Genomic DNA, 16,158 nt, shown 5'->3' with positions numbered 1-16,158 from the left:
TCCTCCATCTCTACACCATGCAACAATGACCTGCCCTTCCTCCATCTCTACACCGTGCAACACTGACCTGCCCTTCCTCCAGCTCTGCACAAGGAAACACTGCCATACTGTAACTCCTATCCTACATCCCTACCATTCAACACCACCCCTATCACATCTGAACCATGCCATACCTCTCCTCCCACCTATGGAACAAGCCATACCTCCATCCCTTATCTATGCACCATGCCATAACACCCCTCCCACATATGCACCTTGTCACACCACTCCTCCCGCATCCACATCCTGCCACACCACCCCTCCCACACTGTGCCACACCGCACCCTGCCATACCACCCCTCCGCATCCGCAACCTGCCACACTACCCATCCCACATCTGCACCCTGCCACACCACACCTCCCACATCTGTACCCTGCCACACCACCCCTCCCATATCCAAACCCTGCCACACTACCCCTCCCATATCTGCACCCTGCCACACCACCCCTCCCACCAGGGCTGGCAACAGAATTTTTGGGGCCCCATACACTGATAGATCTGGGGGCCCCCCACCCCCTCAAACGCTATCAACCCCCCCTTTTTTGGAACACTGCGGCCTGCGTTCTTACCCACTGACACCCTCCCTCACCCCACAACTTGCGCTCTTTCGCACCGATGCACTCCCTTACCCTGTGGCCTGTGTTCTATCACACTGACATGCTCCCTCAGCCTGCGGACTGTGTTCTATCACACGGACACACTCCCTCACCCTGCGGCATGCGTTCTATCACACAGATGCACTCACTCACCTTGTGGACTGCACTCTATAACACTGATGCGGTCGCTCACCCTGGGGCCTGTGCCCTGTCACACTGATGCACTCCCTCAGCCTGCGGCCTGCACTTTCATCACACTGACGCGGTCCGTCACCCTGCGGCCTGCATTCTGTTACAATAACGCACTCCCTCACCCTGGGGCCTGCACTCTATCACAATGATGCACACCCTCACCCTGTGTTCTATCACAATGAGGCATTACCTCACCCTGCGTTCAATCACAATGACGCACTCCCTCCCCCTGCATTCTAGCACAATGACGCACTCCCTCACCCTGCATTCTATCACAATGACGCACTCGCTCACCTTGCGTTCTATCACAATGACGCACTCCCTCACCCTGCGTTCTATCACAATGACGCACTCCCTCACCCTGCGTTCTATCACAATGACGCACTCCCTCACCCTGCATTCTATCACAATAACGCAATCCCTCACCCTGCATACTATCACAATGACGCACTCCCTCACTGTGCGTTTTATTACAATGACGCACACCCTCACCCTGCATTCTATCACAATGACGCACTCCCTCACCCTGCGTTCTATCACAATGACGCACTCCCTCACCCCGTGTCCTGCTCTCTATTACACTGATGCACTCACTCACCTTGCGGACTGCACTCTATCACACTGACGCGCTCCCTTAGCCTGTGGCTTATGCTCTATCACACTGATGCATTCCCTGCAGCCTGCGTTCTATCACAATGATGCACTCCCTCACCCTGCGGCCCCTGCGCTCTATTATTATAGGGCGCCACAAGTGTTTCGCAGCGCCGTACAAAGAAACAGTACAGGGAGACAAAACTTAGCATTACATTGAATAAATAACAAAAATACAGTACAAGTAAAGAGCACCACAGTTCAATACACATTACAGCTTAAATATAAGTAGTGAGGACTCAATCAATGTACTACTAGAGGCTTGTGGCCAATGATGGAGATGAGTATGCGGACAAAGATGATTACTGAGTATTTGAGTATGGGAGAGCTGTGAGTGACATGTGGAGAGAAGAGGGCTTTAACAACAGAAGGGAACAGGACCCTGCTCTGAGGAGCTTACAATCTCTGACGCGCTCCCTCACCTGTGCTCTATCACACCAACGCACTCCCTCACCCTGCACTCTATCACACTGATGCACTCCCTTAGCCTATGGCCTGCGCTCTATCACACTGGCATGGTCCGTAGCCCCCCCTACCCCCTGAAACCCTTGTATCCTGCACCCTAACCCACCCTACATATACAAACACTAAGCACTTACTCTACCATTAGAAACGCCTACAGAGGGCATTCTCACTGTGGGTGGCACTGGAATGGCAGCAGCTTCTTCCTCTTAACCAAGCTCAGGCAGCACAGCAGCAGCCTTCTGGGACCCATGTAGCTCCGCCTCTTTAAGGCACCTGAAGCTCCGCCCCCTTTTCGTCACGTTTGGGGGGGAGAGTGGCTGAGCAAGTGAGCGGCAAAAGTCAGGACGCAGGCTCCGAGGCTGGCCACAGCCCGCAGGTCATATGAGCGAGGGGAAGAGAAGGCAGGGGGCACAACAGCTGAGTGATTGAGAGGGATGGAATGCTGAGTGGGGGGTGTCGGGCCTTGGGGCCCCTCAGGTCATCGGGGCCCGGGACGGCTGTCCCCCTTGACCCCCCTGTCGCCGGGCCTGCCTCCCACATCCGCACACTGCCACACTACCCCTCCCATATCTGCACCCTGTTTGTTTGTATGTTTTGTCATCCCGCCAAACTGAGGGGTAGATTTATCAATATGGTGTTAAGGTTTCTTATGGACGCAGGTTCGCTTCACCACTTTACCGTGGTGAAGCTCACCTGCAATTCGCCCTAATGTATAAACAGAGTGGTCTTCGTTATGGGAGTATGTTATACCCTGCTACCGGGGATACGCTGCCTCCCATAACATATCGTGCGCTCCCGTCCCCCTGTGTTATCTGCGCAGGGGCCGGATACCTTTGTCTTGCGCAGATTACACAGCCGGACGGCGGGGAGTCGGATGAGCAGGCGCCGTGAGTAGAAGGCAGCACTGCTCGTGACCTCAGACGCCGGCTACTCAATGATGACAGCAATAAAGTTTATTGAAAGGAACAAAAAAATAAATAAAGGAGACAAGCAAGTTTGCAACGCCAGATCATTAGGGAAAGCAGCACCCAGACGAACGGAGGGAGATAAAGAAGTTTCATAATTTCAGTAGGACTCTTGAGCGCTGTACTTTTAGTACATGCGCTAAGTCACCGCCCCCGCACTGACGCCGTTTAAGGACACGCACAGCGGGTTTGATAGATGTGGGGAAGCGTTATCCCCTGCTTTAGCGCAAGGGGATAGCGCATATGCCCCACAGCACCAGTTGATAAATCTACCCCATAGTTACACCTGCAATAATGTAATTAGCTTCATCATACTGACAAAACGCAAACTGCACATGACATTGCTTTGCGTTTACAAATGGCATTAAGCGACATAGAGCTGTAACCCATATCAACCAGGTGCTAGATCAGACTAATAGGTGACAAGAGTGTTAGATAAGGGTTACGCAGCCTATGAGATACACACAATGGCCGCACAGTACACGTGTATGGGAGACTTACATTGCTCCTCTTGTCCTCGCCCTTCAGATGGGATACGATGGTCTCAGAAATATAGGTGGATCCTGTTGTGTTGTCCGTTTTCTGCAGAGAGATAGTGGGAACATTGTCAGCCAGCTTGTGCATGTCCGTGGCTCGGATAATGATCACATTGCATGTTACCGGGGAATACACCCATCCTACATGGAACTTGGCAGAAGCCACTTAATAAGCACTGTAACTCAGACCTGGTTACATATACTGTACGTCTATATATAGACTACTCTCCGTATAGATCATATAAGCAGCTACAGGTTCCCCTGCTCTCGGCAGTACCTTGTCAATCTCCTTTCGGGTCACTATGGTGTCATTTCCAACCTTCGTCTCGGTTACCGTTTCGTTATGAAAATTGGGAGGGAGGTCTTTGAAGGCGGCGTTCTCTGCTGAGATCTTCTCAGTCTCCTTCTCTGCAGCCTCCATCTGAAATAGAGCGTATCCATGCACGATTACATACAGAGAACACACGGTATACAACTAAGGAACAAATTAAGGGGCCTTATTCTGATCGGTGCGGCCGGATCCGAATATGCGGCCAGGACCGTGCGTGCGAAACCCCGCCTTCCATACGGATCGCCAACTCCGTCCGTACGCGGTAAGAAGCTGGCCAAACGGACCGCACGTGTATTTTTCATGGAATACGCCTCCTCCATCTCAGGGAACCTCCCCCATCATTCGATGGTCGCAGACCATCGAATGCAGGACCGAGTGCTCCACCAGCTCCCGCAACCTCAGACCACACGGACATTTTCCCGTGCAAAAGCAGAGATCTGGGCGGGCAGCTGACATCCGGCGATGTCATATGTCTGCCCCCTACACGTGGGTCACGGCCGCATTACCATACGTACGCCCAGCGTTTGCATGGGAACGCCCATGAAACGCGGGGCGTATGCATATGGTAATGAGCCCAAATAGCCCTTCACGCCCCTCTCCACTCCCTGTTCGGAGTGTTCACATTTCATGCGGGATTTTGCCGTACGCCCTGCTCGCACATGCGCAGAGACGCCTCTGCACATGCGCAGACACAAAACATCGGCGGCACGAACACACGCGGATATTACCGCACCAACCAGAATAAGGGCCAAGGTGCCATGTTTATAATACTACCACAGAGGTGGTACATGTCCTAATTCATTTTGTTAAATAAGACATTTCTGAAAGGTTAAAGTATAGTCACAGGATTATTAGGACCCCTGCCCCATAATAGTGATAATTATACAGTGCACCATTATAGAATTCTGTCAGAAATATGGATCTCATCTAGGGGTGGTCCAGAACATGACGGACCTGTGAGCTATCACCTGTACTGGGGTATAAAGGTAAGGGGCACCGTATGGCATATTGGAGGGGTAAGTCATAATGATACAGTGGGCGAAATGTAATAGGGTGTGATTTTTGGACGAGTTCCAAACTCGCCAGAAATCGCACCTTTAAAAATCGCGTTTTTTGCCGCGAATTCGCATATGTAATGAGATGCGAATTAGCGGCAAAAAATGCGATTTGCCGCGATTTCGGGCGATTTTTAGTCATGAAAATGTGCGCATTTTCAGTCATGAAAATGTGCGCATTTTCATAAATGCAATTTTGTGCAAAAAATAAAAAGTTTAAAAAAAAACGGCGTGGGGTCCCCCCTCCTAAGCATAACCAGCCCCGGGCTCATTGAGCCGGACCTGGTTCCAAAAATACGGGGGGACAAAAAGCATAGGGGTCCCCCGTATTTCTGAAACCAGCCCCGGACTCTTGGACCGGTCCTGGTTCCAAAAATACGGGGGACAAAAAATCTGGGGGTCCCCCGTATTTTGAAACCAGCACCGGGCTCCAACAGCCCACGGTGTCATGCCACAGCCGGGGGACACTTTTTATACAAGGTCCCCCGGCCAAAACATGAGCACCGTGGCTGGTCAGCCTTGGACGGGGTACCTGGAGGAGTGGGGACCCCCCCAATAAAGGGGCCCCCCCCCCAGGCTTCACCCGTCCAGGGCTGAAGCCCGGGGCTGTCACCGGCGTCCGTGGCCAGTGGACGCCGGCCTGATAGGGTTAAATCGATCATACGTTACATTGCTTTATACCGGAGAACTACAAGTGCCAGCAGACCTCCCCCGCATGCTGGGGCTTGGAGAACCACAAGTCCCAGCATGCGGGGCATTAATGGGCCCGCTGGGACTTGTAGTCCACCTGTAAAAAGAATGTTTATAAAAAACACACACACAGAGAAGTAAAAGTTTATTACACACACACACCTCACTTTTACACCAGCGTTACTTACCATTCCTGGATCCAGCGCTGGTCTGGCTGCTTCACAGCCGGCTCCCCCCGCACTGACAGGCAGCGGGGAGAACCGGCTTTCTCCGTTGCCTCTAACAGTTTCTGTAGCGCTGTCCCAGTGCTACAGAGGCTGAGAGCGCGATTGGCTGAGCTATGCGTCTCCATGGAGACGCATAGCTCAGCCAATCAGGACTGAGCTATGCGTCTCCATGGAGACGTATCGGCCAATCGCGCTCTCAGCCTCTGCTACAGAAGCTGTTAGAGGCAACGGAGAAAGCCGGTTCTCCCCGCTGCCTGTCAGTGCGGGGGGAGCCGGCTGTGAAGCAGCCAGACCAGCGCTGGATCCAGGAATGGTAAGTAACGCTGGTGTAAAAGTGAGGTATGTGTGTGTAATAAACTTTTACTTCTCTGTGTGTGTGTTTTTTATAAACATTCTTTTTACAGGTGGACTACAAGTCCCAGCGGGCCCATTAATGCCCCGCATGCTGGGACTTGTGGTTCTCCAAGTCCCAGCATGCGGGGGAGGTCTGCTGGCACTTGTAGTTCTCCGGTATAAAGCAATGTAACGTATGATCAATTTAACCCTATCAGGCCGGCGTCCACTGGCCACGGACGCCGGTGACAGCCCCGGGCTTCAGCCCTGGACGGGTGAAGCCTGGGGGGGGGGGGACCCCTTTATTGGGGGGTCCCCACTCCTCCAGGTACCCCGTCCAAGGCTGACCAGCCACGGTGCTCATGTTTTGGCCGGGGGACCTTGTATAAAAAGTGTCCCCCGGCTGTGGCATGACACCGTGGGCTGTTGGAGCCCGGTGCTGGTTTCAAAATACGGGGGACCCCCAGATTTTTTGTCCCCCGTATTTTTGGAACCAGGACCGGTCCAAGAGTCCGGGGCTGGTTTCAGAAATACGGGGGACCCCTATGCTTTTTGTCCCCCCGTATTTTTGGAACCAGGTCCGGCTCAATGAGCCCGGGGCTGGTTATGCTTAGGAGGGGGGACCCTACGCCGTTTTTTTTTTATAAAAACACTTTTACACATTTTTATTAACAGGACCATGCACAGATCTCAATGATCTGTGCATGGTTCTGTCAAATTCGCCTGTCAGAACCTGGTCTATTTTTTTTGCGATTTTTGGTAACATTTAGCAAAAATCGCACCCTATTACATTTGCGAGTTGTATACTTTATAATGGGAAAACATCTGGATGCGAATTGAAATGTGACTAAAAATCGCACTTCTAAAAGTGCGATTTCGCGGTAAAAAGTGTGATTTTTTACCGCGATTTTCAACCTATTAAATGTGCGATTTTCGGAAAATGTGCGATTTCGGCCGTTTTTGACCCAAAATCGCACATGTCCAAAAATCACACCCTATTACATTTCGCCCCTTGTGTTCACCAATATGCACTAGTGTGAGCAGCACGACTACAGATCCCTCAGGACATATCAGAGACTTTTTTACATTAGTGCTGCATTATGGGTTTCATTTTTATTTGTCATTTATGTTTCCTTTTCTTTTTTTAATTGTCTGCATTGTATGATTAACAACTTATATAAGTAACAATTTCACTCACATAAAGTTTTGTTATATCAAAATAATGTAGTTTATTCACATCTTCCAATATAGGATACACCCTGTGTGGCATATACGCCAGGTACGCCTCCAGGAGGCGCTGTCACCACGAAGGATGCTGGGTAGGTGAGCTGCTACAGGCAGGACGCAGGGTGGGTTACCTGCTACAGAAAGAACACAGGTGGGGTGAGCTTCTACAGAAGGGACACAGGGCAGGTAAGCTGCTACAGAAGGGACACAGGGCGGGTAAGCTGCAATGTGAAGGACAAAGGGCGGGTAGTGCAGGTGAGCTAGGTGACTAACATTGAAATCACTATCAGTGTAAAACCCAATTCCTCTGCTTGTTCCACTTCTTTCTGCCTGCTACATTTACTGTGTATTAGAGCTGTATAGTCTGCAGAGGAAAATGGACATAAAGGAGGAGCCATCAGAAACAAGCATATGATAACAGAACCATTGCAATCCCAGCACAAAATCCATTTCCATTGGGGGGGGGGTCTTGCATCTGCTTTTTTTCTGCAGTATTACAAGGCAGATCTACCTGATTTATACACAATCAAATATTATTTAATGCAAAAACCGATCATTAACGGTTACTGGCAACTATACAATAAACGTGGATGCACAATGTAAGACAACAAAGAGGAAAGTGCCTGCCTGACAGAACCTGACACCAACACCATCTGCACCCCGTGATCTAACTCTCTGAGCACCTGCCTGACAGAACCTGATGAACTCACAGTGTGCACCAACACCATCTACACCCCGTGATCTAACTCTCTGAGCACCTGCCTGACAGAACCTGGTGAACTCACAGTGATATGTGTGCACCAACACCAGCTGCGTCCAGTAATCTAACTCTCCGAGTACCTACCTGACCAACTCACAGTGTGCACCTACACCATCTGCACCAAGTGATGTAACTCTCCAAGGAACTGCCTGACGGAACCTGCCCGAACCTCATTGTGCACCAACACCATCTACACCCCGTGATCTAACTCTCTGATCACCTGCCTGACAGAACATAATGATATGTCCATTAACACCATCTGCACCCCGTGATCTAACTCTCTGAGCACCTGCCTGACAGAACCTGACCGACTCACAGTGTGCACCAACACCAACTGCACCCAGTGATCTAACTCTCCAAGTAACTGCCTGACAGAACTTGTCCGAATCACAGTGTTCACCAACACCATCTCCACCCCGTGATCTAACTCTCCGAGCAGCTGCCTGACAGAACCTGATGGACTCACAGTGCTATGTGTGCAACAACACCAGCTGCATCCAATAATCAAACTCTCTGAGCACATGCCCTACAGAACCTGACCGACTCACAGTGTGCACCAACACCATCTGCACCCCGTGATCTAACTCTCTGAGCACCTGCTTGACAGAATCTGACTGACTCACAGTGTGCACCAACACCGTCTGCACCCCGTGATTTAACTCTCCAAGCACCTGCTTTACAAATCTGACCGACGTGCAGTGTGTACCATCACCATCTACACCCTGTTATCTAACTCTCCAAGCACCTGCCTGACAGAACCTGACGACTCACAGTGTGCATCAACACCATCTGCACCCCATGATCTAACTCTCCGAGCATCTGCCAGACAGAACCTGACCGACTCCCAGTGTGCACCAACACCATCTGCACCTCGTTATCTAACTCTCGGAGCACCTGCCTGACAGAACCTGACCAACTCACAGTGATATGTGTGCACCAACACCAGCTGCGTTCAGTTATCTTACTTTCTGAGCACCTGTCTGACAGAACCTGACAACTCACAGTGTGCACCACCACCACCTGCACTCCGTGATCTAACACCTGCCGGACAGAACATAATGGACTTACAGTTATATGTGTGCACCTACACCGGTTCCCCCCGATGATCTAACTCTCCGAGCACCTGCCTGACAGAACATTATGGACTCAAAGTGACATGTATGCACCAACACCACATGCGTCCAGTAATCTAACTCTCTGAGCACCTCCCTGACAGGACTTTACGGTCTCGCAGTGTGCACCAAAACCATCAACACCCCCTGAGCTAACTCTCGGAGCACCTGCCTGACAGAACCTGATGAAATTGCAGTGTGCACCAACAACATCTGCACCCCGTGATCTAACTCTCGGAGCACCTGCCTGACAGAACCTGATGACTCACAGTGTGCATCAACACCCCCTGAGCTAACTCTCTGAGCACCTGCCTGACAGAACCTGATGGACTCACAGTGTGCACCACCATCTGCACCCCGTGATCTAACTCTCTGAGCACCTGCTTGACAGAACCTGACTGACTCACAGTGTGCACCAACACCATCTGCACCCCGTGATCTAACTCTCTGAGCACCTGCCTGACTGAACCGGATGGACTAGCAATGTGCACCAACACCATCTGCACCCCGTGATCTAACTCTCTAAGCACCTACCGGACAGAACATAATGGACTTACAGTGATATGTGTGCACCAACTCCAGCTGCACTCCATGATCTAACTCTCCGAGTACCTGCCTGACAGAACCTGACAAACTCATAGTGCGCACCAACACCATCTGCACCCAGTGATCTAACTCTCCAAGCACCTGCCTGACAGAACCGGATAGACTAGCAATGTGCACCAACACCATCTGCACTCCATGATCTAACTCTCTAAGCACCTGCCGGACAGAACATAATGGACTTACAGTGATATGTGTGCACCAACTCCAGCTGCACTCCATGATCTAACTCTCCGAGTACCTGCCTGACAGAACCTGACAAACTCATAGTGTGCACCAACACCATCTCCACCCCGTGATCTAACTCTCCGAGCACCTGCCTGACAGAACCTGATGGACTCACAGTGCTATGTGTGCAACAACACCAGCTGCATCCAATAATCAAACTCTCTGAGCACATGCCCTACAGAACCTGACCGACTCACAGTGTGCACCAACACCATCTGCACCCCGTGATCTAACTCTCTGAGCACCTGCTTGACAGAATCTGACTGACTCACAGTGTGCACCAACACCATCTCCAAGCACCTGCTTTACAAATCTGACCGACGTGCAGTGTGTACCATCACCATCTACACCCTGTTATCTAACTCTCCAAGCACCTGCCTGACAGAACCTGACGACTCACAGTGTGCATCAACACCATCTGCACCCCATGATCTAACTCTCCGAGCATCTGCCTGACAGAACCTGACCGACTCCCAGTGTGCACCAACACCATCTGCACCTCGTTATCTAACTCTCGGAGCACCTACCTGACAGAACCTGACCAACTCACAGTGATATGTGTGCACCAACACCAGCTGCGTTCAGTTATCTTACTTTCTGAGCACCTGTCTGACAGAACCTGACAACTCACAGTGTGCACCACCACCACCAGCACTCCGTGATCTAAAACCTGCTGGACAGAACATAATGGACTTACAGTTATATGTGTGCACCTACACCGGTTCCCCCCGATGATCTAACTCTCCGAGCACCTGCCTGACAGAACATTATGGACTCAAAGTGACATGTATGCACCAACACCACATGCGTCCAGTAATCTAACTCTCTGAGCACCTCCCTGACAGGACTTTACGGTCTTGCAGTGTGCACCAAAACCATCTGCAACCCGTGATCCAACTCTCAGAGCACCTGCCTGACAGAACCTGACCGACTGATAGTGTGCATCAACACCCCCTGAGCTAACTCTCGGATGGACTAGCAATGTGCACCAACACCATCTGCACCCCGTGATCTAACTCTCTAAGCACCTACCGGACAGAACATAATGGACTTACAGTGATATGTGTGCACCAACTCCAGCTGCACTCCATGATCTAACTCTCCGAGTACCTGCCTGACAGAACCTGACAAACTCATAGTGTGCACCAACACCATCTGCACCCAGTGATCTAACTCTCCAAGCACCTGTGTACGATGAGGTAAGTATAACTTTACTTGCTGACAAAGAAAATATCTACATAAGGTTGCTAAGGGCAAGAGGGTTCTGCAAATATCTCTGAAGTATGTGACTTGGAAACATCTCGCCAGCCCTGTGTGCATACTTGTGCCCCAGGAGAACAGGCAGGTGGATCAGATGGTAGAAGCATGTGCCCCAGGAGAAGAGGCAGGTGGATCAGACGGTAGGAGCCTGTGCCCCAGGAGAACAGGCAGGTGGAGCAGGGGGTATGAGCCTGTGCTCCAGGAGAACAGGCAGGTGGAGAAGAGGGTACGAGCCTGTGCACCAGGAAAACAGGCAGGTGGATCAGACGATAGGAGCCTGTGCCCAAGGAGAACAGGTAGGTGGTGCAGAGGGTACGAGCGTGTGCGCCATGCAAACAGACAGGTGGAGGTACGAGCCTGTGCCTCTGGAGAACAGGTGGGTGAAGCAGAGGGTATGGTATGAGCCTGTGCCCCTGGAGAACAGGTGTGTGAAACAGAGGGTACGAACTGTGCCCCAGGATGACAGTGGTGGTGGGGGTCTACTAGATGTAACCCAAAAGTAAAGACATAAGCCACAGCATTGTACATTTGGCAGATGCAACCAATCAGTAGTTATCATGACAATGCCAGCCTCATTAGTTGCTATGGGTGAAACATTATTCTATGCCAGCGTCATGGACACGTCTGAGAATGTCTCCTTATGGAGGCATAATACAAGCAGGACCCGCTAATCGCCTAATCTCTAGCCCCTGCGCCTCTCGCGACCAGCCATATGGAAACGCGTCCCCACCACAAGTCTCCACTGCACCCAAACAGGACAAGACTCAGGACGCTGCAGCTGCAGACAGACAAGGGTCACATTTCCCCAGTAACACAGGGTAATAATCCTCAGTGTGTAATATTACTACCAGCGCTGTGAAACCTGCCTTACAGACATTTTATTAGTCTCCTGAAAATAAAATAGTTTTCATTTTTTTTCCATGTTAGATTTCTTTAGGAAAAACCACAGCTGAGATATTTCCCCTACACGTCCCTGTTTTATTTAGCCAGCTGCCAAAAGTATGTTGCTTTATACTGCAGAATAGCCAGGATTTGGGAGCGCACTCAGCCGCATGGAAAAACCAGAGGAAAATCAAACCAGAAACCACACAATTCTGGGATCTCATGCAGAAAGCTCATAGATAGCAGCATTAGGGACCTGTCCAAATAATGATCTGATCTATAGACCTGATTCTAATGAGAATATTTTAAGGGTCATCATTCATTTACTAGCTTTTTATAAATGACACAACAGGAGAGTTAGATCCCCTCAGCGCTAATTCACAGGATCCTTGTTCACACTGTCTTGTCTCCTCACGGCCTTCAAACCTCCCGAAGTGGTTATTCAAAACACCGGAAAAAGAGAAAACAGTCTCCTAATTATCGTCAGCTGGTATTAGTGTGTCAGTGATCCAATTGGTCACTTCTCCAACTCACCTAGACCAGCTAGGAGAGGTTCACATAAAGGTATCTTTCAATGGGACATCAGATGAAAGGCACAATCAGAAATAGACTCACCTAGGGACAGAACCCTATGTACATCCAAAGGTTTCTTTAGTTGATGGAAATAGGCACCGGGATAAACGACTTGGTTCAAAGTATAAAATCACATTTATTATATAAAACAGGATGCTCCAGAGATAGCCTGAATACAGTCACGTCAAAAACCACCCTTATCCGGAATGGGGGCCAATCTGAGGCTGTAGGTCCAACAGGTATTACAAAGGCAAATATCCTGGAATCCTGGGTAAAAAATAGCATATAGCTTTTTATAAATGACTATAAATGTCTTTATTTTATGTGTCTTTTGCTCTTTACTGAGAAGCTAAAGTCCAGTTTTTTAGGCGGATATGGTTAGGTGGAAATCCGGCAGAGATTAGAGAGTGAGTCAAATTGTGGATAGCCCAGTTACATAGTCAATGGTGGTGGTTTATTGAAGTTAACAGATATAGCCGTACTCACTGTTACATGTACACTGGTGATGGAGCAGATTTTTATACAGTTTTCCAGCTGGATGCAAGTATTAATCAGATCTCTCATAGGAGCCAAGCAGAAGACTTCTGTTTATCATAGAGACACATTACACAGTGCCTCACACAGTATAAAAAAAAAACAAGATGGCTCCTGCATATGCCTGATAGAGATGGCAGTGGCCATCTTGGGATAAGGCATGAAGCTTCCTGAAGAAAAATAACAATGGGGTTTGCGCAATGTTGACTCCTCTTTCAACAAATAGAACATACAGGGGAGGAGAGGGGAACATTGCTTTCTGACAGCCTCTCTCACAGCCTCCTACGCTGTCCTTACCGCCTCAGCCCCCTACACTGTCCTATACTGTGCATTAGGCTTGGCATGTCCAAACTGGGGCCCTCCAGCTGTACATGGGGGCAGCGGTGCAACAAGGAGGTGGGATACCTACCAACATGACCCTTTCCTGGAGGGACACAATGCTCTGCTCCTGGACTTTCTTCTTAATGTATGATTACCTTCATCTGTTTCGAACAGGTTAACTGATAAGAAAGGTGTTTCACCACAGGTGATGGCAGTCATAGATGAAGAGGAAAGTGCAGGAGCAGAGCATTGTGTCTCTCCTGGAGAGGGTAATGTTGGGAGGTATGAGGTGGCATTAATAAGTCCAGCTGCACGTGGCTCATACCTCTCTGACGGCATTCTGCAGCTTGGTCTGGGTGTCCTCCATTAGTTCCTCCACTTCCCTGAACATATCATTCAGGCTGTTGTCTTCCAAATCTGGAGATCTTGGCGTTGGAGAGGCTGCCACGAAGCACAGAGCCAACGTGACCAGTAAGGTCCTGGAGAGACTTAATGTAGGGCTCATCCTGACAGTGTAGCCCGTGGTGCTCAGACAGCAGGAGGACACTGGAACCTAGATCTGCAGCATAAGAGGGAGACAAGACATTAGTGATCTGAGCAGGACAGACACCAGCACACGGTGACACATGTTCCCATGTTCCCAGACATGGTGGGACAAAACCTGTGGCCTTGTGCCCTGTCCTTATGCTGTGCGCACCCCAACAGAGCAGCATGTGACTGCTGCATCAAGCACCATAAAGTGCCGGTGAGCAAAACCCTTAAATTCTCCCCATAGAGGTGAGGAGTAGAGTTTGCCTTTTATTATATACTGTAGGAGATGGATCGTATGATGAATGCACATACTGATCCCCATGGGAGGCACCAATGTGCTGACCAATAACAATGCAGGGGGGTGAGGCACCAACATATTGACCAACAACATAATTAAAGTGAGAGGCACCAACATACTGACCAGCGAAATAATGCTTTGAGTGAGGCAACAACTTACTGACCAGTAACATAATGCAGAGGTATGAGAGGCACTTACATAATGATACTAAACAGTAACAGATAAGACAGGGGATGAGGCACTGACCAGTAACAGATAAGGCAGAGGAATGAGGCACTGACCAGTAACAGATAAGACAGGGGGTGAGGCACTGTGACCAGTAACAGATAAGACAGGGGGTGAGGCACTGACCAGTAACAGATAAGACTGGGGTTGAGGCACTGACCAGTAACAGATAAGACAGGGGATGAGGCACTGACCAGTAACAGATAAGGCAGAGGAATGAGGCACTGACCAGTAACAGATAAGACAGGGGGTGAGGCACTGACCAGTAACAGATAAGACAGGGGGTGAGGCACTGACCAGTAACAGATAAGACAGGGGGTGAGGCACTGTGACCAGTAACAGATAAGACAGGGGGTGAGGCACTGACCAGTAACAGATAAGACTGGGGTTGAGGCACTGACCAGTAACAGATAAGGCAGAGGATGAGGCACTGGCCAGTAACAGATAAGGCAGAGGAATGAGGCACTGTGACCAGTAACAGATAAGACAGGGGGGGTGAGGCACTGACCAGTAACAGATAAGGCAGAGGAATGAGGCACTGGCCAGTAACAGATAAGGCAGAGGAATGAGGCACTGCCCAGTATTAGATAAGGCAGAGGAATGAGGCACTGGCCAGTAACAGATAAGGCAGAGGAATGAGGCACTGACCAGTAACAGTGATGAGGTACTGACCAGTAACAGATAAGGTAGAGGGATGAGGCACTGACCAATAACAGATAAAGCAGAGGGATGAGGCACTGACCAGTAACAGATAAAGCAGAGGGATGAGGCACTGACCAGTAACAGATAAGGCAGAGGATTCAATGAGGCACTGACCAGTAACAAATAAGGCAGAGGCACTGACCAGTAACAGTGATGAGGCAGAAGAATGAGGCACTGACCAGTAACAGTTAAAGCAGATGGATGAGGCACTGACCAGTAACATACTGCAGCAGTGACCAGCACACACTCAGCATTTGCATAATGTATAATATATAAACTGTATGTGGGTCACTATGCCCCCTGTGTACAAACACAGCCCCAACACACCGTGTCCCCGCCCCCCGCAGCACGGACACCCCGGGACTGACCTGAGATGCAGCCGGTAACGGATCCTGATTCCTGACTCCTGATGATCAGAGGTAGCGCACAGCAGCAGCTCTGGCAGGACACGCCCACTAATCTGCATACTGAGACATAATAGGCCGAGACTAGACACTACGTCACAGAGGAGCACACGCAGCAGTTATATAATGTCACAGGGTCCCCCTATAGTTACAATGTAACACACACACACACACACACACACACACACACACACTACAGTTATACAGTGTGTAATACATCAGTTACAATGTAACACACACAGCAGTTATATAATGTCATAGGATCCCCCATAACTACAATGTAACACACACACACTAGTTATACAGTAATACTGTACATCACACACAGCAGTTATTTAATGCGGTCATTTGGTCTACAGCATGATTGTCGACAGTCATTAGGTTGACACTGCTGGGTCAACATGGGAAAAGGTAGAC

At 49.9% G+C, this 16,158-nt stretch overlaps 1 protein-coding gene across 1 annotated transcript in view; it reads right to left on the bottom strand.

Moving 5' to 3' along the window:
* The window catches only part of DKK3 (dickkopf Wnt signaling pathway inhibitor 3), a 55,505-nt gene extending 39,678 nt beyond the window's left edge, over nt 1–15,827 (bottom strand). The window contains exons 1-4 of the mRNA XM_083164111.1: nt 15,706–15,827; nt 13,907–14,140; nt 3,723–3,866; nt 3,411–3,491 (exon numbers count right to left, since the gene is read on the bottom strand). Of these exons, the coding sequence (XP_083020237.1) occupies nt 3,411–3,491; nt 3,723–3,866; nt 13,907–14,086 (405 nt within the window). The 5' untranslated portion in view covers nt 14,087–14,140; nt 15,706–15,827. The remainder of the gene's footprint in view (nt 1–3,410; nt 3,492–3,722; nt 3,867–13,906; nt 14,141–15,705) is intronic.
* Between the last annotated feature and the right edge of the window lie 331 nt (nt 15,828–16,158).

This window comes from Crinia signifera, chromosome 11 (genome assembly GCF_055691185.1).
Source record: "Crinia signifera chromosome 11, ASM5569118v1, whole genome shotgun sequence".
NCBI classification, from domain to species: domain Eukaryota; kingdom Metazoa; phylum Chordata; class Amphibia; order Anura; family Myobatrachidae; genus Crinia; species Crinia signifera.
This window is presented reverse-complemented; position numbering and strand designations above follow the sequence as displayed.